Source organism: Procambarus clarkii, chromosome 23, assembly GCF_040958095.1.
Source record: "Procambarus clarkii isolate CNS0578487 chromosome 23, FALCON_Pclarkii_2.0, whole genome shotgun sequence".
Classification (NCBI taxonomy): domain Eukaryota; kingdom Metazoa; phylum Arthropoda; class Malacostraca; order Decapoda; family Cambaridae; genus Procambarus; species Procambarus clarkii.
Window position 1 is genome coordinate 13215976 of NC_091172.1, and position 23959 is coordinate 13239934.

Consider the following 23959-nt stretch of genomic DNA (forward strand, 5'->3'; position numbering starts at 1 on the left):
TTGTTGGAGTTATGTCTATCTTGAAGTTTCGTGAAGTTGTGAATGCTCTACAGTAAATATGTGCTGTAGTGCATTATGCCGTTAGCACTGTGTTGATTAAAAGTAGTTCTGCTGTATGTTGAGTACTACAATGCAGTTTATGAAAACTATTGTACACTAAAATTACTGCAACTTTAATTTTAACACTGTGTACACACTTAAATTTAACACTTGTTCTAACTGTTCACGCCGCACACGATGTTTTTAGATGTTTGCATCAGGTTTGCTGGTGCTTGCTGCTGCTGTGGGTTCAGCTGTTTCTGAGCTGGTACTGGCTGCTGTTGTACCAGTGCTGGGTTCGGCTGTTCTCGTGCTTGGTATGGCTGTTCTCGCACTTGGTACGGCTGTTCTCTTGCTGGGTACGGCTGTTCTCTTGCTGGGTACGGCTGTTCTCATGCTGGGTACGGCTGTTCTTGTGTTGGGTACGGCTGTTCTCGTGCTGGGTACGGCTGTGCTCGTGTTGGTTGATTTTCTGCTACTAGTTCTTGCAAAATATTGCTTCATTTTTGGCATTAATAAGGTACTATTAGTAAGCCCCTGAGACATTTTGTTTTATAACCAAAGAGCTGTAGTAAAAAAATGGTCAATTCCACAATTATTCTTCCACTGGAGGATAAATACTGTACGTCAATCGCAGACAAAGCTAAGGGCACTGGGTGCATACTGTACGAACGCAGACTAAGTCTATACGTACACCCCTTCAGTAGGCTGGTGTTTAAGCCAGATCCAGTAACATAAATCTCTCTTAAATATTCGATATACATCAAATTATATATTTTTGGGTTATATATTTAGTTTAGGAACATTATTACGGTAATAAAAGCTATAAAAAACCAGCGTTGAATGTAATGAAACGCCATTTTCTGGGTGAGCCCCGGAGGCTCCCTGGAGCTTATCGGGCTAATGTGTGTTATGTTAGACCGGGACATTAGCTAAGGAGTTCAGACCTACCAGGGACCAGCGCCAGAACCTGGCCCCTTCAGAGAGGTTTCAGGGAGCAATGGCCCTGGAAAACCCCATATGGTTGGGGGTTTTCCTTATCTGCCATCGACCGGGGTTAGGCACCCAGAAAGGTAGGCGTAACAAAACAAACCCCACATGGTAAGAAACTACAACAAAAACCGAACAGAGAGGTAGAAAACTCCCTACAATCCCAAGGAAACAAGCAAACAAGCAAACATCACACTTTACTGCCGCGCCGATCGTCCGCGCAGCCCTCCCCACCCCGGGAGGGGGAGGGGGGAGCCCCGGACCTACCGCGCCGGCTGCCAAGCTCCAGTTCGGAAGCTAAGCTTCAACCAACGCGAAAAAACCGCCGACCGGTGGGAGGGAGGGTTTCCAGGGAGCCTCCGGGGCTCACCCAGAAAATGGCGTTTCATTACATTCAACGCTGGTTTTCTGTGGGGAGCCCCTACGGCTCCCTGGAGCTTCATACCCAAAGAGAAGGAAAAGAAAGGGCTAACCCGGGAGGCGGCCGCCACAAACTCTGCAACGCAAAGCCAAGACAACCTGTCGCAAACCTGCGACCCAAGGCAACAAGAACGCCCAAGAACAGACGCACACATGGATGGGCGGCCAAAAACCTGTGCGACCCACAATTCCCTGCGCCCGAAATGAGCCCGAGACGTCACCAACACAGCAGCAATTGCTGCAAACGTCTGAACAGCACGGGCGCAAAGACAGACCGCAGTAAGAAGGAAAACACTGCGGACGACCCGGGAGAACACAGGACGCACCCTCCGGCCAAACCAAACAAGTACTAATACCCCAAGAACCCCTCCGGAAAGCAGCCGTCTCGACCGTCGCCAGGACAGAGAAAGGCTGCACACCAATAAAGCTACCACCAGTACCAAAGAGGAGGAAACTAAAACCGAAGGGGCTACCACAAACTGAGGGGAAGAGAAGAAGGCACCCTGAACAAGGACCAGGATGGCTCAGGCGACTCATGAGCAGGCCGGGGGGGAAACAAAACGTGAGAAGACGTAAGAAACGTCATACAGTCTCCAAGACGAAGCTCGCAGGTGGGACACCGTCAACAAAGCCACCTGAACACCATAGAGATGGCGATACCTGCGTCAAAATACCAGACGCGAAGAGCCAAAGAGAAGGCCGAACCAGTCACGGACAGGACCGATTCGGCCTGCTGAAAGAGGCGAAGCCTCAGGAAAAACGCCCCGGGTACGGACACCTATCAAGCAGCGTCTGAAAAGAAGGCCGGGCCGGCCACAGTGGAACCATAAGGACTGTTCTCGTGGGAATGGGCTGCAACTGAGCCAGAACCCGAAGCAACAGCTGGACCGGGAGAAGAGGTACCGGTACCCCCCACCTCGACCAGGCCTGCCGAAAGCCTCCACCGTGAAGTCCTCGCAGGTGGGAAGGGCGCCACAAAACGGGCGACGCCTAGACCACGCCGACCCGAAGACGTCCATGGCCAGGAGTCCATAAGCCCAACAGAGCCAACAAAACGAATCGGCGACGACTGGCCAACCCACGAAGAGGAATGAACCGAGACAGCTGTCCACCAGGACGCAGGACACACCCCGGACACGAACCACACGGTTAACCAAACCCCCTGTGGTTCCGGCAAGAACCACCAGAGAACAGTCCAAACAGAGCTGAATGGGAGAGTACCTAGTGACCCAAACCCTCCGAAGCGCAAACCAGACAGCCATGAACACCTGAACCGGGCTGTGAGCCCGATGGACAGACAGACTCCATCAACCTCGGCCGACCTGGTGAGCACTGGTCACAAAGCCCCAGCCGAGAGACGACCCGTCCGTGAACACATCGAGCGAAGGCTCGGGGAGCCGCCAAGGCACGGAACCCCGAAAACCCCAAAGAGGAAGCTGGTGACGCAGCACCAACACCAGATCCCCAGAGGAACCCAAGGAATGCAAGAGGCGGAAGTGGAGTCTCCGTAGGAACCAACCGACGCCGGAGCCAAACCCGACTCCGCGGGCAGATAAGCACGCCGAAGTGCAAACTCCCGCACAACCGCCCAAGCAACCGCTGAGCAGCCCGGGACCCCCTCCTGAACAGCCAAAGGCGGGACCACAGCCACAGCAACACTTCTGGAGGGAAGACAATGAGGGGCCCAAGAGCCTGAAACAAGGCCCAGGTCCGAACCCGGGACGGAAACAGAAGGTAAAACCTCCAGATCACCAGGAAACCAAACCCAGCGATCTGGAAAGAACCATCCCCTGGCGAGCAGACAAGCGGACTGACTGGGAGCCCACTCCAGCCAGTCGTCGAGGTAGGCCAGACACCGAATCTCAGACGCAGACAGGGCACTAAGATCCGGTAAAGATGCAAAGAGTATACAAAGTGCCCTTCACAAAATAGGGAATGCAATAAAAACAGCAAACCTGAAGCCCCACCACCAAAGCATTGTATGACAACCATATGAAGACATATTATGACATATGACAATCATTATATGACAATATGACAAGTATAATCAAGGCATTATATGACAAAGAGTGCCGGGAAGACGGGACACCACGAGAGTAGCTCACATCCTGTAACTACACTGAGGTAAGTACACATAGGGAATTACCAACCGTGCTAGCCCCAGAAAAACTGGAGAGGAACGTGCCAAGAAGTGACCTGGAGGTCCAGGTCCACCATCCATGCACCCGGCCCTAACAGAATCCGAACAGGAGACAACAGTCCTCCGAGCAGGGCAGAGGATCCAGGGCGCAGACGGAAGTAGTCCAGAAGAACTGCAGACTGGAAAAACTCATGACTGCAAAGAGCAGACGGGAAAAGCTCATGACTGCAAAGAGCAGACGGGAAGCCCAGAAGGATGGGGCGGATCGACCACGCCCCACGCACCCACGAAGAGGAAAGGACGAAGCGCAGGGAAGAAGCCCACCCCGCCAGCTCTGAACCCCCCCCAAGGGGGAGAAGCCGTCCTCCGACGCCAGCAGAGGCCGGAAGACAACCCAAAGCGCCCACCAACAGCGGGACCAAGCGAGAGGCAACAGAGCAAGCTGCTCCCCCAGCGCCCAGTCAACAGAGAAGGGAACAGAACCCCTTCAGAAAGAAAAAGTACACTACCGAAGTCATGAGGAGAGACTACGGGAAAGAAACCACACTTCGCTGGAAGAGGAAGTGAGGGGAGACCTGATCACCACATACAAGATACCCAAGGGAATCGACAGGGTTGAGAAGGACAGGCTATGTAACACAAGGGGCACACGCACTAGGGGACACAGGTGGAAACTGAGTACCCAAAAGAGCCACAGATAGAATTAGTTTTTTTTTTTTTTTTTTTTTTTTTTTTTTTGTGAGTGTCAGAATGGGAACGGGAAAGCACTAAGAAGTAATGTGGCGACTCCTCACACAAGGAACGAGGCTGACCCCCATACAATGTCACATGTAGACATGACAGAGCCCAAGAGGCACAGGAACCGATACACCTGTTGACGGACGGTGGAGAGGCAGGACCAAGGAGCCAGAGCTCAACCCCCACAAGCACAACTAGGTGAGGACATAGTGTAAAAGCACAAGCCGCCGACTAGTGGCAAAGAGCACTACGCCGGCCAGGCAAAGAAGGCACAAAACTGCATCAAAAGGCCCACCTCGACAGCAAAACCACAAAGTCCCAGCACAACCACAACATGTGCCAAGACCCAAAAAGCTCAGTCTGCAAGCCAGGAAGACCCCGGAACCCCAAAAGGCAGAACCGGGTCACATGAGGAAACAAAGTCCCCTGAACCCACAAAAGGGGGCCCAAGAGGAAGAAACCTCCAGAACGAAACCAAGGAACCCAAAGGAACCCAGAATCGAACCAGGGGGAGCCCAAACCACCACATTTGCCAGCGGAGAACACCACTAAAAGGCAAAGCACAGACCCCAGCAGAACGCCCTGGGAAAACGGTCCCAACAGACCGAAAACCGAGGGGCAAGGTGTGGGAGCAAGCATACCAGCCAGGGGCACTGAGCCTAAACCCAGAGGCTCAGACCCAAATCAACACCCAAACGTTCCCAGAGAAACAGGCAACGGCAAGAAAACACCAGAAAAACAAAGAAACGACAACAGGAGAACAAAAACCCTGCAAATTTTTTGAAAACTCACCAGAGACGCTCGCTCGCACACCCAGGCGCATGTAAACAAACCGCAACGCCGCCCTGGTGGCCACGCCGGGAAACCGGCAGACGAAAATGGCCGCCAGCAGGGGCTGTGACTGACGCTTAATACACAAAAACACGCCAGCAAATGTGGGAAGCTAGCAGACTGGAAGGGCGAAAAACGACGCCCAACAGCAGAAAAACCCCTGAAGGGGCAAAACCGCCCCAGAACTGCTAGTAGGCATCCCCCACAGCCCCGGGAACCAACAACAGAGGCCCCGGGGCAGAGCCGTCCTCCAAGCCCTCCGCCCTGAAAGAAAAGCAAGAGCCCATGGGAAAGGCAACAAGAAAGGGCCGCTGGTAAGACCCAGAAGCCTTGGCAGGAGGCACAGGCTCAAACCTCCGTCCCCAACCCGAACGGGGCATCCCCCGAAAACCGCCCGAGTCTCTGCCGCAACTGAACCCCGCCCCGACCCAGAAACACGCAGACGGTCCGGAGCCGGGAACATGGAGAGAAAGGGGCGAGCAGCACCTAACCAAACGGGGCGGCCACGGGGCATTCGAGTGGGAAACCAACCTAGCATGTTGCAGCAACCTAACCTAGCTTGCAACACGGATGCCGCCTGTACTCTGAACACTAATAACATCATGAGAGTACTGGAGAACAAGCAGAGAATCACTCGCAAGACTCCGGGTCAAGGTGTCAGTGACCCAACAGGCAGCATGACGGAGGTAAAAATGGCGACTGTCACCCGGAGACAAGGGAACAGCAACCAACGATCCCGTACAAGACGGGTTGGAACCCGGAAGACACAGTCAATGGTCCTCCGAGCCCCGACAGGGGTTTCCAGGGCCCGTAGGGTAACAACTACGGGAAGCCCGGGCAAGGTGTTGCTAACCGGTTTAGAAACCCAAACATAACAAGAGGGTAGATTATAGCACTGAAAACCCCTCGAGACGTGTACAAGCACGGGGGCCTAGCAGAGGGCCGCCAAACACTACCAGTGGAACTATAACCACCTTAGGCAGACCCCCACCAGGCAAGAAAATGAAAAACAAAAGAAAAACCCCGCAAAAGTACACCGTCCCCAGAGGCAACAGAAACCGGCCGCCGCTTAGGTGGCAGGCTGCGCAACACCTTGACGCCCTAACCAGCACAATACCAATCCCTACCCAGGGCCAAACAAGGGCCCCAAGCCCCAGCTGGCCCCAAGGGCGAGGCAAATGCCGAGCAGCAAGAACCTCTACGGGAATGGTTCCCGAACGCCCCAGGGAAGATAACCCTGTAACGCAAGGGCAGTACTCACAGGGCGCTTAGGGAAGGCAGCCACTAAGCACATGCAGCCCCGGCACTGATGAAGTACTCCTGGCCACCGCACACCACAACACACGGCAGTGAACGCCACACAAGGCAAACACCGCCCAGGAAACTGAGGCCAGAGAAGCGTCAATCCCGGTTGACATTAGCGAACGAACTGAAGCTTGGCAGCCGGCGCGGTAGGTCCGGGGCTCCCCCCTCCCCCTCCCGGGGTGGGGAGGGCTGCGCGGACGATCGGCGCGGCAGTAAAGTGTGATGTTTGCTTGTTTGCTTGTTTCCTTGGGATTGTAGGGAGTTTTCTACCTCTCTGTTCGGTTTTTGTTGTAGTTTCTTACCATGTGGGGTTTGTTTTGTTACGCCTACCTTTCTGGGTGCCTAACCCCGGTCGATGGCAGATAAGGAAAACCCCCAACCATATGGGGTTTTCCAGGGCCATTGCTCCCTGAAACCTCTCTGAAGGGGCCAGGTTCTGGCGCTGGTCCCTGGTAGGTCTGAACTCCTTAGCTAATGTCCCGGTCTAACATAACACACATTAGCCCGATAAGCTCCAGGGAGCCGTAGGGGCTCCCCACAGAAAATACTTATTTTGGAACTGATTTATTAATTTTATTATTTCGAAGCCGTAGGTCACTGAACTGTGGCGACGAAATCGAACAAAACACGCCTGGTGTTGTGTTCGATTTCCAGTAACATAAATTTCTCTCAAATATTCGATTTACATCATATTATATATTTTTGGGTTACATGTTTAGTTTAGCAACATTATTACGGTAAGAGCTATAAAAAATACTTATTTTGGAACTGATTTATTAACTTTATAATTTCGAAGCCGTAGATCACTGAACTGTTGTGACGAAATCGAACAAAACAAGCATGGTGTTGTGTGGACAGGGATTAGACCAGTCCACTCGTGTTGGAGTTGTGCCGCCAATAACGTGAATAATATATAAAATAGCAGATATCTATCATATTACAGTATATTTTTGGTTTTATTTAGTTTAGTTTAATTAGGATAATAAAGAGTTATTAAAACACCAGTTTTAGAAATGATTTATTAATGTGAAACAGTTCAGTGACCCATGACTTTGAACATGACAACACTGACAAAAGTGAGTGAAACCTCACTGTAAAGCAAGGTTTACTGTACAGTATTCCCTTACCTGTCCACCCTCACTCGTCTTGTTTCATCACTGAAAATGTACATAAGAAGATTTCAACACATTAGCTAGCTATTCACGCTTCAGCCTTTAAATTAATTTACAAAGATACGTGTGCCACAAATCGGTGAACAAAAATCATTGAAACTCAGTCGTTCACTTGTGTGGACCACTCTGGCTGGTGTTTGGTTAATATGTGTCACTTTTTGTGGACCATTCTGGCTGGTGTTTGGTTCATATGGTTCACTTGTTGTGTGATCCACTTGTGTGATCCAACTTGTCTTTTGAAGGAATTATTAATAGTAATCTGTGATAGAATGAGACAGTTTTCCACAACTCTGTGAACTCTGTCCCAACATCGTAAGCTTGGGGACCGCTTGTAGACCACTTGTGGACCACTTGTGCGGTCCACTTGTGTGATCAAACTTGTCATATGAAGGAATTAATAATTGTAATATGTGATAGAATGGGAAAGTTTTCCACCAGTTTGTGATCTCTGTTTCGACATCATAAGCAAATCCGAACATTCCCTGCTTCAGCGAACCGGGTGAGTAAATCCGGCCTGAAAAAGTGTGCGAACTAGCCGGAGATTCGTTGAATTGAGGTATGTTGAATCGAGGTTGTACTGTACTATGAACAACAAGCCATAAAAATACAGGCAATTAGGATAGAAAAATATTTATAAATATACTACATAAATACCAGTTTTTTTCAACATATATGATATATCACAGATGTTATGTGATGACATTTTACAGATTCAGATTCTAGGCATGAAGATAATTGAGACGATTACATTATTCAGAAATTCCCTAGATATGTATCCAACATAAAATCGGAGAGCAAACCATACCTGTAAACCTAGTAATCTAATGTTTATAGTAGTGTAAAAGACACCTAGAAATTACTTAAAAACTAATGAATTAAGATTAGGGCACTCACTGGTTTGTGGTGTCTGCTGACAGACTCTGTAAGCATAGTCCAATAACAAGAGGCCTGGGACACGAGAATAGGTCTTCATACCGAATATGGACATTGTTGATATGCAGTTCCAGGTTGTTCCATATTCTATTATACAATAATCCTGAAATTCATAAAACATATGAAATATTGAATTAGAGATACAGTGGAACCTTGGTATTTAAACTTAATTGGCTCTTGAAGGTGATACAAATGCCAAAATGTTTGAATACTGAACAATTTTTCCCATAAGGAATAATGTACTGTACATGCCAGCATACAAGTCGATTCGGCGCATAAGTCGACCCCCAAAAACATAGAGGTGTAATTCAGGTTTAGATCTATATTTGGTGTATAAGACGACTCCTCAAAATAAGACAGCACCACTTTCCCTGCCCTGCTGTAATGAAGGAAAAACTACAGTATCTTATAAATACATGGTGGCCTAATGAATATTTACTGCATAAGGCAGGTGGTGTCAGTGGTTTTCATGGAAGGAAGGTGGTGTTAATGATGGAAGTTGTCAGGGGAGCAGGTGGTGTCAGTTGTGAGGATTTGTGTAGGGGAGGCAGATGGTTAGTGAAGATACATGTCCAGCACAGGGTTGGTCAAGCATCACAGACTTAGGTAACCCAGGCCCAGTCAACCTTAGTTCCCATTAATACTGTATTCCATCTGTACATTACTATGTACAGTGGTACCTCGGAATACGAGTGTCCCTATATACGAGTTTTTCGGAATACAAGCAGGATTTGCTCGGAAAATTTGCCTCGGAAGGCGAGGGTTGCCTCGGAACACGAGGGTGTTGATACGCATACAGGCCGACTAGCAAGTGGTGACACGGCGATCGCGCCTCAGTTTACCAGTATCTTGTGCCCAGTGACTATCCCGCGTGAATTCTCCACAAAGATTTATGTTTTTTGTCGAATTTTTGGCCATTTGAGCATAAAAGTTGTTATTATATATCTTGCCATGGGTCCCAAGAAAGCCAGTGGTAAGGTTCAACCTAAGAAAATAGTGCGGCGTTTCGGACGATCGAGCGGAAACAATGAAAAGTGTATACCCTTTTCACTGTCCTGACATTAATTTTCGATGTACATATTTCATTTTTATACCAATGTGTTCGCAATAGAATGTTCTAGAAGAACATACGTATAAAATGTCACCAAAGCATGAGTTAAACCAGCACCAGATAAAGAACTACGTTGATCACTAGCCATGAGCACCAAACAGCGACGAAATGTTTCTACTCTTTTCAAGGTTGTCAACTCCACACTTGTCCTACAGCGTTAAATTTGGCATCACTGAGATCGCAATAAAATTCCCTACTCGGACATATGCATATAAATGTAGAATCAATGCCGCAGCCCACCCGCAAGAGTATGGGAAGTGTGGAAAGTGGCCGAAGTGTTACCCATGACAGTACATCGGCGAAACCCCTACTGAAAAGTGTATATTCTTTTCACTGTTCTGACATTAATTTTCGATATACGTATTTCATTTTTGTACCAATGTGTTCGCAATAGAATGTTCTAGAAGAACATAAGTATAAAATGTCACACAAGGATGCGTTAGACCGGCACCAAATAAAAACTACGTTATTACACTTGTCGTGTCAACAATGCAATAGTCTTACCTCGATGGTACAATGCTATGCCGTTCTCCCAAATAGGCTATGCGGCTATTAGAGAAAACAGAAATTTCATGGCGAACATTTTTAAACTATCCCAAAGTCGATCTCATAACAAAAAGAGTTTATAGAAATATTTTTTCTCGTGACTCGTGAGCGAGTCCGCTGTGCGTCCTCAACACAAAAAGTGGTAACGCTCTCGAGCGCCGTGATAATGCTAAAGTGTTAAGAAAATGTGTATAGTATGGGAAGAATTGCAAGGTTTTGTTGAAAAAACTCACCCAGATAAAGCTGTAGTAGGCAGTTGCATTGACCTTTTAAATGACAATGTGATGTCTTACTACATACAAGTGTTAAAATGTAGGGAAAAACAAGTGTCTTTAGACAGATTCTTAGCAAGACAAGCAAGTCTTAGTGGTATGCAGACAAAACGTGCCAGAGACTGCACACCAGTGAAGTCCTCACTGCCTGATGTTATAATGGAAGGGGACTCCCCTTCCAAACAGTAACACCTCTTCTCCTCCCTCCTCCTCACCGTCTTCCATATGCCAACAGCAGTCATCAGCAAGGTAAGTAATAACTTGAACATAGTTTTGTAGGTTTATTTAGATGAATTAGGTATAAAATTTAGTTTGAAGTGAGGTTTTTGGGTAGTCAGGAATGGATTAATTCATTTCCCATTATTTCTTATTGGGAAATTAGCTTCGGATTACGAGTTTTTGGAATACGAGCTGTCTCCAGGAACGGATTAAACTCTTAAACCGAGGTACCACTGTATTCCTTATTCATAATAATAATAAAGTGGTTGCTATTTCATTTTTATTATTATCTGATATATGTATCTATATAACTGTTGATATGAAATAGATAAACTATTCCAAGATACTGAATTGAGCCTGCAGCGAGGGGTAGCATGGGTGGGCAGTGAATAGGTTGGAAGTTTGTCATATGCTTCCAAGCCACGAGCCAATTGAGAGATGCTCCTGTCAATTATCACATAATCTGAACTGTAATTTGCCTGTTTTATTAGCAAGTTGTCATGCTGGAGCAATCATAATGCTGAAAATTGTGGTATATTTTAAATAGTTGAAATACATTTACATTTGAGACTGAGGTGTAGTGAAATTTGTGGTGTGGTGAAATTTGTACTGCGGTGAAATTTGACATGTGGTGTAGCCTCTCTTGCATGACGAAGCAACCATCAACTGATTTAGCTAGCCTCCCTATCAACCCAGAGTGTTGTAGAGAAGTCTGGGAGTAGAAGGTGCCTGCTCTGCTCTGCCCTGCCCTGCCCAGCCCTGCCATTCCCTGCCTCCCTCCATATTTGCCTACCCATCCACCCTAGCTCCCTCCTTCCTTCCCTGCTTGCCTACTTCCTTAGCTCCTTCCCTGCCTGCCTCTCACCCTTGCCTGCCTACCTTCCACCCTTCCCTGCCTGCCTCCCACCCTTGCTTGCTTGCCTGCCTGCCTGCCTACCTGGCTCCGTCCATCTTCCCCCTCTACCTGCCCTCCCTCCCTTGCCTGCCTTCCTGGTTCCCTCCTTGCCTGCCTGCCTGCCTGCCTGCCTGCCTGCCTGCCTGCCTTCCTCCCTTGCTTGACTGCCTCTCTTCTTCCATCCCTTCCTACCTGCCACTCTCTTTCCCTCCCTCCCTTCCTACCTGTCTCCCTCCTTCCCTCCATACCTGCCTCCCCTCATTCCCTCCTTGCCTCCCTACCTGGCTCCCTCCTTACCTCCTTCCTTCCCTCCCTGCCTGCCTGCCTTCTTCCTTGCCTGGCTCCCTCCTTGCCTCACTCTCTCCTTTCCTCCTTGCCTCTCTCCTTTCCTCCCTGCCTCCCTACTTTCCTCCCTGCCTCCCTCCTTTCCTCCCTGCCTACCTGCCAGCCTGCCTCCCTTGCTTCGTGGGCTGTAATAGTGGTGTACAAAGAGTGTTAGGCAGGACGTTTCACTTGTTTATCTCTCAATGGTAAAGGTTCACATTTTATATTCGGCAGACAAGCTGACCCTTGGTTTTGGACAGATATTTTTAGGCTTCAAATGTCGACTTGTACGCTGGCATATATGGCAAATTGGATTAATCCATTCCAGACCACAAAAATAAATACAGTGGAACCTCAGTACTCATATGCCCCTGTGCTCGTATTTTTCGGTACTCGTACTCAATTTCTTCAAAAAATTTGATTCAGCACTTGTTGTTTGCCTCGGTGCTTTGAGTTTGTTCATACACGTACGGGTCCACCATGAGCATGGCGCTTCAGTTTACCAGTGTCTGGTAAAGTGATGATCACTCTTGAATTCTTTGTGATGAATTTCATTGTTTTTGTGCTTTTTTGACATCTGAACATAAAAGGTCTTATTATATATCATGCCATGGGTTCCAAGAAAGTCAGTGGTAATGTTTAACCTAAGAAAATAGTTGTGAGGATGACAATAGAGAAAAAACAAGAGATCATTCATAGTGAGACAATGTGATGTCTCACTACAGACAAGTGTTAAAACATATGGAAAAACAAGGGTCTATAGACAGATTCTTAGTAAGACGAGAGAGTAGTGAGCCAAAACCAGGTCCTAGTGGTATGCCTGCAAAATGTGAGAGAGAGTATGCCAGAAATGTCATCACTGCCTGATGTTATAATGCAAGGGGACTCCCCTTTCAAACACTAACACCTCTCCTTCTCCCCCCTTCCTCATCGTCTTCCATATGCCAACAAGAGTCATCCATAAAGGTAAGGTACTATGAGTAATTTTCTGTATAAAATGTATTTTTTTGGTAATACTGTATTTTGGGGAGTGTGGAACAGATTAATTAAATTTACATTATTTCTTACGGGAAAATTCATCTCGGTATTCATACCGCCTCTGGGAATGGATTAACTACGAAAACTGAGGTACCTCTGTATATTAATGCAATAATTAAATTAAATAAATGTTAACACAGTACACACTTTACCTGCACTTAGGAGAGTTGATGTCATATGTGGAAAGTGATGAAGCAGGAAGAGGAAGAGAGATGTTATTCTTTGGCAGGGGAGTTCCCTACCATAATAACTTCTGGTGGTTGTGCTTTTGGGGTTCTCTCTCTTTTCTGTTTCCCTCATTAAACTCACTGGATGCTTTTCTTATGAGAAATTTGTCCAAGGATGATTGCTTTTGCCTGCACTTAAATTTTTTTTCTAAAGTGAGACATTAAATTTTTTTTCTAAAGTGAGACATTAAATTTTTTTTCTAAAGTGAGACATAGCATTGTCATTCAACAGGTTTATAACACCGTTGTCACAGCTTTGTCAGGGTGATAGTTTTCAAGAAAACTTTGCACCTGCCCCCCCCCCCCCACCCTTTTGAACACACTTCTTTTATTAAAGAACTTGATTTAGGCATATTGAACTCGGTAACAAGAGCAGACACATGAGCACCACTTTCATACTTAGGTCTTTCTTTATCTCTATCATGGTTATAACCATTGTTCTTTTTGCTTGGCTCTTATCACTAACTTTCTTAGGTGACATGGTGACTTATTTACACTAAGAATATCAAAAATATAAAAAATATTTAAGAGAAAAGTGTAGTGGGTTGTGCACTGAACAACAGCTATGGCAAAACTGACGTGTATGGGATGCGTATTTATGTGTCAATGACAAGCAAACGGATAAATACCAAACATGAATACTGCATCCGAATGCAGAAAAGTTCAATATGGGAGCTGTTTGAATACCAAGGTTACACTGTATGTTGAAATTTATAACTATAACTATCAATATAATTTTAATTAATTAATTAAACCACTTTTGCTCGGTGACAACTCAGCATTGAGTCTTCCGTTAAATAGAGGGAAGTCCAATAAGGACTCAGCATTGAGTCCTCGGTTTGGCAATGTAGCGGCATTTTCGGGAAGGTCTTGCCACGTTTTTTGGATATTATATGCATATACAGTACTCCCGTAGAGAATTTCATTGTGAATACAATGATACCAAAATGAAAGACCTAGGACCAGAATTGAGGTAACAAAGTTGAAAAGAGTATACTCATTTTATTGCTCTTTATTAGCGCTCACTGGGGTAATGCTCCGTCACTTTCTCTGCTGTGGGTGGTACGCTGGGCTTTTGGACTTTATATTTGCATATACTCCTGTAGGGAATTCTATTGCGAACACAATGATACCAAAATGAAAGATCTAAGACGAGAATTGAGATGTCCAAAGTAAAGAGAGTGTACACATTTTATTGCTCTTGCGCGCTCCCGAGTAACATGCTTTCACTTTCTCGCAGGGCTTTTGGGCTTTATATGCATTTAGTCCTGTAGAGAATTCTATTGCGAACACAACGATACCAAATTGAAAATCCTAGGACGAGAACTGAGGTGACAAAGTTGAAACGCGTATACACTTTTCAGTATTACCGCGCTCTCTAATGTAATGAGAGGAGCCATGGGGTGGCGCAGCGCTCTCTTTCATCTTGTCGGCGGGTGGAGCGCAGTGCATTTTTTTTACATTATATGCATATACTCCTGTTGGGAATTCTATTGCAAACACATTGATACCAAAATGAAAGACCTAGGACAAGAATTGAGGTGACCAAAGTGAAGAGTGTACACATTTTATCGCTCTAGCACGCTCCCGGGCCACTCGCTCGCACTTTTTCTGTTTGCTGCGGGTGGTAAGCTGGGCTTTTGGAGTTTATATGCATTTACTCCTCTAGAGAATTCTATTGCGAACACATTGATACCAAATTGAATATCTTAGGACGAGAATTGAGGTGACAAAGTTGAAAGGAGTATACACTTCTCAGAATTACCGCGTGCTCCCGTGGAATGCCCAAATCCACCTGGGGTAGTGGGGAGGTCATGCGCCCAGAGCGCTAAAGTGTTAACTTTTTTATTTTTCTAAAAAATTTATTAACATCTTTATTGTCAAAATGAATTACAATTTTGCCTAATCTGAGTAATTCAATTTGGTCTTAGAGTGAAGATGATGTTTGTATATTAGCTCCCTTTCATTATAAATAGGTGAAAGCTTAAGTTTGGTATGAGGAAAACAAAAGTTGCCAAGTAAGTTGTTTAAATATACAACATTTTAATAGTCAGCAAATATCAAAATATCAAAATTAGTTAACAAGTTAAATTATATTTCTTTTACAAGTCTCATGTTTAACATATAGAGCTTCTTAAATCTCTTTAAAGAATAGTTGCTGCATTTGTATAAGTAATTATAAGAAACATATAAACAAAGTCTTAAAACATACCCCAGAGGCTAGTAGAATCCTGCATATCATCAATGGGCATCAGGTCAGGAAACAAGTATGCCAGGGTTTGTCGTTTCCTGGCACGGTCAAGATCTCTCTCTCGTTCTTCGTCATATTCTAATACCGGTGTTACGAGTAAAAACACATCCTAAAAATTACACAATCCAAATTTAAAATCAATCAGTTATCAATTCAATCAACTAAGCAAAAACATAATTTTGAATTCAGTTGTCTCAAACAAATAACCAACTTTTAACGAAAAAAGATGTAATCATATCTGATAATTTATCACAAAATCCTTAAAAAAATCTTTCTTTTTTTGCATGCTATAGGAGGAAGTCAGATTTTTTTTTTTGTCATTTGACACCACACTTGAGAGTAATGACATACAGTAGTGATGCAGAAGGAACAGACTCATGCTTATCTTGGATGTTTCAAAGGTCATTGTTTTACTTATTAATTATACAATGTAATGTTTGTGTTGAATAGCTATTAATTAATGTACACATAATTGAAAAACAGTGATTAAAAACTGAGACTGGGACAGAGTGTGGTGTCTCTACATACTTGGATAAGTGCTTTTGTGATCATTGTTGCATATATATAAATTGCTGTACCAGCATTCCTGTCCTCTTCAGTAGCATCTGACAACATGGTGAAGAAAATCCTACCCGATTACCTAGATCAATAGGCAGAGGTACAAGATCCCAGCTTAACAGACTGCACTACAAAATGGGTCTCTATTGCAGGACCAGCACTCCAACCACTACCTTCTGAAACTCGCAAGCAACCCAGCTGGGAGGGCCCCATTGTAGACCAAGCAGCTGCAACATGCCTAGAAGCTGCAACAACACCACACCACACTGCTAAACTTAGAACTGTAGCAGCTCCCAATGCAGGTGAATGCCTATTAACAACCCATGTCAGCAACCAGCACGAGTCTCACCAGGCTTTCCAAATTGCTGTGGCTCTCCGCCTCGCTGCCCCAATCCACACCAAATACAGGTGTATTTGCGGCAAGGCAGTGGTCGACAGGTACGGCCAGCATGGCCTGCTTTGCCAAAGCACAGGAAGATGGCATGCAAGACACAGCGAGGTAAATGACATTATTAAGTAAATGACATTAACCTACTTATGAGGAACTTTCCAGACACCAAACAGAACCCCTTAAAAGAGATCAATGTTGCCTATGCCTTCAAATGCCCACTTGGGGACTGTCAGCCCCAAAGATCTCCGTATATAGGCAAGACAACAACGTCTCTCTCTCTCTTCTCTCTCTCTCTCTCTCTCTCTCTCTCTCTCTCTAAGCGATTAACAATGCACAAACAACAGGGCTCCATCAAGGAGCATATAATCTCCTCACACAACCACACCTCACCAGAGACATCTTAACAAGCAACACTGAAATAATCAACAGGTATAACGACAACAGAAGACTAGACATCAGCGAGGCCCTAAACATCAAAAAGTCAAGACCAGCAATCAACAACTAGTTAACACATAATTACTTTCTACCCACTTCAAGACCCCGAACCAACACAGAGACAGTAGCAGCAAGAATATAAACTGCTTATGATCGTGCATGTAATAGCCTATTAATATCCATTGTGATTCATCCATTTGTTCCTCTTATTCACGTCCTGTATCACCTCACCCCCAAGATAATATAATCCTTTGCAAATGCATGTAAATTTGCCTTTGAAAATGTAAGGGGTGCCTTGTGAAATGTATCCCTAGGCATCAGACCATAATAAAGTGTAAAAATGAACTTTGGAGAGTTAATTTTTCAACTTCCCTCGACAGTGAAGAAAAACATAAGAAATATTAGGAAGAATTGTGTTAGAATGATTAATCTAACCCTTTCAATCATATTCAACATTATATATATATATATATATATATATATATATATATATATATATATATATATATATATATATATATATATATATATACATATATATATATATATATATATATATATATATATATATATATATATATATATATACATAATAAATATATATTATATGTATATATACAGTATACATATAATAAATCTTATAGTATACATATAATAAATCTTAAATAATATTTATTCATATCACACAAGAGAACTTGAATGAATTACTAACAACAAAAAGTTACTCACATCAATATTGATCACCACTGGTTGTGTGAAGAAACTACTGTAAGGAATAGTGAGTGATATTCTGCCAATTATGCCCTTCTTTACTTGTATGGGGAGTGGACTTCCATAGAACACATCAAGAAAAGACTGTTGGATAAGCAAGAAAAAATAATTATTCAAAATTTAAAAAGAAAATATGCCTATTAATATAAAATGCTTTTTCAATTCAGTACATCACTGAGAAGTGTAAAAATATCAGACGGACTGAAAGGGTTACATTTTTGCTAAAAGAATGGTTGTTTCAGTATAAGCATGAAGACTAGTTTGTCAACTATTATATATAACTTGACAGCTAACTGATTCTTGAATTCAATGTAAGACACACTCACCAGAGCATCCCGTCTGATCTTGAGGTTGGTGAGATTGACCTGACCTGACAAGAGGGCATCATTCACCTCTTGTGTGTTAACATCTTCCAGATATTGTCCAAAAAATCGATTGACCAGAGCAGCTACCACCTTCTTTGTTAACCATTCCATTATGTATTACCAATGTTTTTATAACATTGTCTGCTGGAAAAGATAAATTACAGTGCAATAAATGAAGAAATAATAGATAAAATGTTAAATTAAAACATGAAATTCAAAATAAATATCTCTGACTGAACTACTGTATACAGTCGGGTTCATTCTCGACTCACAGTCGAAAATTCTGGGATAGAATCCTGGGCAGGACAGAAATGATTGAGTGCATTTCCTATCACCTAATGCCCCTGTCCACCTAGTAGTAAGAAGGTACCCAGGAGTTAGTCAGCATGTTTTGGGGGGTTGCATCCTGGAGGGTCAGCAATTTGACCTCAGGGGGTGATGGGGGCCTTCGTTATAAGCCTAACGTGTATGAATAGACTCTGGCTGCCTATCCCCCGATACAATAAATTCTTATCATTAATTATTAAATAAAATGTTTATGTTTATGTTAAAGTTCTACATTTTCTCAGAGATGGGTTGGTCACCAATGATGCCTGAAACATTGCAATTGCTCGAAAATATTAAAATTCTATTTGTTAAAAGCATGGCTATGTATAAAAATACAATGAAATTATGATTTACTTCACTACAAAACGCCCGAAACGCTATGCGTACTAGTGGCTTTAGGTATTGTATGTACTGTACTAGCTCTATCTATAAATCCAACATTATGTTTGTAAAACAACTATGTATGTACTTTCCTGAATAAAATTTACTTTACTTACAAAGTCAAGCTTGTCCCAGACTGAGGTTCCCAATAAACTGTACAAGGTTGCACTCACTCCACATAACATGTGAAGTTTAGTTCACTACCTTAAGATTAATAATATGATGAACCTTATCAGAGTGAAGGTTTTCTCATGGCTATAAACACCACCAGAGGAAATTGGGTATCTTATCTCATAATCAGGTAGCTGCTCGAGTCATCTATTCACGCTATTACCACGAGAACTCATATTAGACTCAACAACAATAATAATAATATAATAATTATAGTAATAAAAGATGCAATTAATGTTATGAAAAATAACACTACAGTTTTTATTCACAATACAGGTTAGTATTTGTTTTTATTAAACCGCTAATCATCCGACGTTTATTAGACGTTAATAAAGATAAGGAATTATACTCACGACCTTCTTTTCCTTTTAGCTGCGCATCTCTTTGTTGTTGACATACATAGTAGTGACATGCCAGGGTACATACGCCAGGGTACATACGCCAGGGTACGCCAGCCGTACAATGTTATTGTTTATACTCGACTAGTCTCAGCGTGCTATTGTTTACATATGACGTCACGGTTTCCGATCACTTCGTACACAGAGCGTGGGACTCCTGGTTCAACCTTGACGCTGAGCGGACGTCTGGACACCTCCTCCGCCTGGGAGCCGCCGGATCACGTCTTGTTTTCGCGTTTTGGCTTTGCTACTGCCGTTGGTATCCCTCTTCAACGGTCTGATTGTACGACGCCTGGCGCACATATCGCCTTGGGTCACGGGATTGTTGATAGATTTTTTTGCCGTGTTCTGGTTGGTTCTCCCGGCGGGGTGACGGTGTTCAGGGGCCGGCTTGGCCGAGAGGTGCCGGGGGTTGGTGGGTCTTGGTGGGCTCCTGGTGTGCCCTCAGCTGTGGTGGGTGGCTGGCTTCCGCTCTGCCGGAGGTCACTGGATGACTTTTTGCGTTTTAGTTGGGGGCCGAGTTTTGATTTTGCTACCTGGTGCGACTGAAATAATGTCACCTACCTAATAATGTCATGTGCAAATTTGTCACTTCTTTTATTTCACACGATTCAATTTTAAGGCCTATAGTTTTCTGGCACAACGTCTGCTCATAGTTATGGACGCCAGAAAATGGTGTCCAGAAAAGCCGTTGATCTCTTGCCGTTTATTTTGGTTTTGAGTCTGATGGAATTGTAGTTTGTGACAAAGTACTTTGTATTCTGCAGCTTGTGCTTTTTCAGTGGCCGTATTATTAGTCGGGGATTTTTCAGGTCGTTGATTATTGAACAGTTATGTGCAACTAAAATATCCATGCCCAGTAAGGCTTCATCTGCGGGTAAATCAGCAACATAGATCTCTGCATCCAGGGATAAATGTGCTCTCCGGAAATAAGGTTTAGCTTTCAGGACCCCATTGTAGATCTTTGAGAAGTCCATTGGCTTCCATTCGTTATCATTTATGTCTATGGACTCCATTTTATCTAAACGCTTAAAATCCTTGCCCATTACGGCCTCCAAGCCATGTTTCTTCATAATGGGAACCGTAACGAGGGTGTCGCGTGAGCCGGTGTCCACCGCGAAATGAACTCACTGCCCTTTTAGCCGTACAGATACTAACTAGTGATGGCCGACCAGGTAAAGAGGGACGGACACCTCTCGTGATGCTCGTTTCTTACGCCCCATTGTTTCTTGTAGCGTGTCCTGCTCTTGCTCTAGTAGATATCAGGGATACAGCAGGGGAGAAGAAACCGCTGCACGGTTTTAAACATAATTGTCGTCAGGAAACTTTACCTGATTGTTACGACCCTGGGTTCCTCTACGAGGCCCCTAGGAAATACAAAAGGTGATGGATTTATAGATAGAGCTAGTACATACAATGCCTAAAGCCACTATTACGCAAAGCATTTGGGGCAGGAAAAACACTAAGACTAAAACTTAATACTAATTGAGATTAAAGTATAAATTGTGTTGAAAAAAAATAAGAAAAAAATGAAAAAAAGAGGGGGGGAGGGGGTAACATGGCAGAAAAAAGCAAAAATACAATTTGGTCAACAAACAACATTGTTTAAAATCGTAGACATGAGTTGACATTTAGGGGTGAGGTAGGTTACATTGAGTTAATTAGGTGGTACTAAGTTTTTATCTTAAACTGGTTGGGAGAGGTACAGTCTTTAACATAATTGGGAAGGTCATTCCACATTCGAGGTCCCTTGATTTGTGAAGCATTTCTAGTTTGACTAAGTCGTACTCTTGGAATATCAAATAGATATTTGTTTCTGGTGTGGTGCTCATGGGATCTGTTACAACCTTCTGGGAAGCTTTTAAGGTCAGGATTGACATTACAGTTCAGCGTTTTATATATATAAAATACACATGAGACGATGTGCAGTGACTTAATACCTAACATATTCAGAGGTTTGAGTAAGGGTACCGAGTGATGTCTGAGGACAGAGTTAGATATTGTCATAATAACAGCTTTGTGTTGAGTAATTAGAGGACGTAAATGATTTTGGGAAGTAGAACCCCAAGCACAAATACCATAGTTAAGATAAGGATAGATGAGAGAGTAATAGATTGTCACCAGGGCAGGGCGAGGTACATGATATCTGATCTTAGAAAGAATGGCAACAGTTTTTGAAACTTTTTTTTATATATTTAGAATGCGTCCCTGGAAATTCAGCTTGCGGTCAATGAGAACGCCAAGGAATTTGCCATCTACTTTGTTACAAATTTGGGTATTGTTAATCCTGAGATTTATTTGATTTGAGGATTTATTGCCAAACAAAATATAGAAAGTTTTGTCAATATTGAGGGTGAGTTTGTTTACAGTTAGCCAAAGATGGACTTTATTTAGCTCAGTATTCACTGTGACATTTAGAGCAAGGGGGTCAGGACTGGAGTAAATGAAGGTCGTGTCGTCAGCAAATAGAATTGGTTTGAGATGTTGGGAGGTCATTAATGTAGATGAGAAAGAGGAGAGGGCCAAGTATGCTGCCCTGGGGAACACCAATGTTGATGGGTAGGGTGGGAGAAATTGAATTATTCACAGAAACATATTGGAGCCTGTCAGTAAGGTAAGACTTAAGATACGGCAGGGAGTGACCTTTGATTCCATAATGTTGTAATTTAAGAAGAAGGTTTTGGTGGTTGACAGTGTCAAAAGCCTTACGCAGGTCCACAAATAACCTAATAGGGAACTCATTTTTATCAAGAGCTGCATGTATCAAGTTAATCATACAAATAAGTGCATCGTTAGTGCTTTTTTTGGGGTCTGAAGCCATATTGACAAGAGCTAAGTATATTGTGTTTGGCTAGATAAGAGTAAAGCTGCTTGTAGATAAGTTTTTCAAATATTTTTGACAAGTTAGGCAGGATTGATATAGGTCTGAAGTTGTTAACATCAGTGAGATCACCACATTTGTGGACAGGGGTTACTCTCGCTTTTTTTTAGAATATCTGGAAAGGTTTGGAGTTCAAGTGACTTGTTGAAGAGCAATGCAATGGCAGGAGCTAAAAATCTGGAGGCTTTTTTGTAAATAAGAGTTGGTATCTCCTCAAGGGCACTAGACTTGGTTTTAAGGGAAAGGATTATGTCAGTAACATCAGTGGAATTAGTAGGCATTAGATACAGAGACTGTGGATAGTTAGCTGTAAGATAGTCCTGAATATTAGTACTGGAAGATGGAATATTATTTGCAAGGGATGACCCAATGGAAGAGAAGAACCTATTGAACTCAAAAGCAGTGTCAGAGGCTGAAAGCATGACCATCATTAATTTGATAGGAGTATTTGTTTGTTATTTAAAATCTTCTTTGATCCCAATATTTGTGAAATTGTGCTCCATGATTTCTTAATGTTGCCCTTTGTGTAGGTAAATTTATCTTCGTAGTATTTAATTTTGGTTCTCCTAATTATTTTAGATAGCAATGATGTGTAATTCTTTGAAAATTCTTTGAGGACGATTCCTAACCTATACTTCTTCTCAAGGTCATGTTTTTTATTAATGGATTTAAGTATCCCCTTTGTAAGTCAAGGATTGTTTAGCCTTTTAGCTATGACTTGTTTCGTTAGCATAGGACAGTGGGTGTTATAAAGGCTGAGAGTTTTATGAAGAAAAGATTGCACTGCTAGGTTGATGTCCCCTATGTTACCTAATTCGGACTCCCAGTTGACATTAGCAGCAGCAGCTATAAAATTACCTATGGCAGTTTCATTGTGCAGCCTAAAGCTTATCTCCCTTGTCTCTAGAGGTGGTTTGTTAATGTTAGGAGAAATGTTATATCCGTGATACATTTTTTTAGTTAGGCTGCAATAGTGTTTAGTTAGCTATATAATTAATATTGTTGTAATTAATATAACTAGCAGTAAATTCGTCGAGGAGAGTGTACAGGAGCCACAAGGGGCAGGGGGCCGCATAGTAGCGGTGATCCTCCCGGCGAGGTACGTGCCATTTTTGGTAATTACTTCTAATCAAATCAAATGTTTATTCAGGTAAAAGTACATACATAGAGGATTAGTTACAAACATAATGTTGGATTTGTAGATAGAGCTAGTACATACAATACCTAAAGTATTACAATTTATTAATTAATAATGTAATTGTAATTATTTATAATTTATTATTAATAATTAATTTAACATTATTAATAAATTACATTATTACTAATTTACAATTTTTAATTAAAATTAATTTGAAAATTAAAATTAATTTGTAATTAAAAGTGCATTATTAATAATTTAATAATGTAATTGTAATTACAAATTAAAATTACTATTAAGTTTTAGTCTAAGTGTTTTTTCCCCTACCTCTCCTTGCCCGAAACGCTATGCGTACTAGTGGCTTTAGGTATTGTATGTACTGCCTCTATCTTTAAATCTAACAGAATGTTTGTACTGTAATTCTGCAACTATGTATGTACTTTTCCTAAATGAATTATTATTATTATTATTATTATTATTATTATTATTATTATTATTATTATAGTCACTAGTACGCATAGCGTTTCGGGCAACGTGAGGCGGGGAAAAAAACGCTTAGACTAAAACTTAATAGAATAAAATGATAATATTAAACTAAGCTGAGCTTAGCTTAAGTTAATATTAAGTTAGTTAATATTAAACTTAGCTGAGTTTAAAGTATAAAATGCGTTGAAAGAAAAAAATAAAAGATA

The 23959-nt window shown here is 43.0% G+C and overlaps 1 protein-coding gene across 1 annotated transcript in view; it reads right to left on the minus strand.

Annotated features, from left to right (window-relative positions):
- LOC123764086 (intermembrane lipid transfer protein VPS13A) overlaps positions 1-18990 on the minus strand; it is a 275027-nt gene extending 256037 nt beyond the window's left edge. The window contains 5 exon segments of the mRNA XM_045751613.2: positions 8530-8671; positions 15413-15560; positions 17565-17690; positions 17933-18115; positions 18796-18990. Of these exon segments, the coding sequence (XP_045607569.2) occupies positions 8530-8671; positions 15413-15560; positions 17565-17690; positions 17933-18082 (566 nt within the window). The 5' untranslated portion in view covers positions 18083-18115; positions 18796-18990.
- Positions 18991-23959: the final 4969 nt, after the last annotated feature.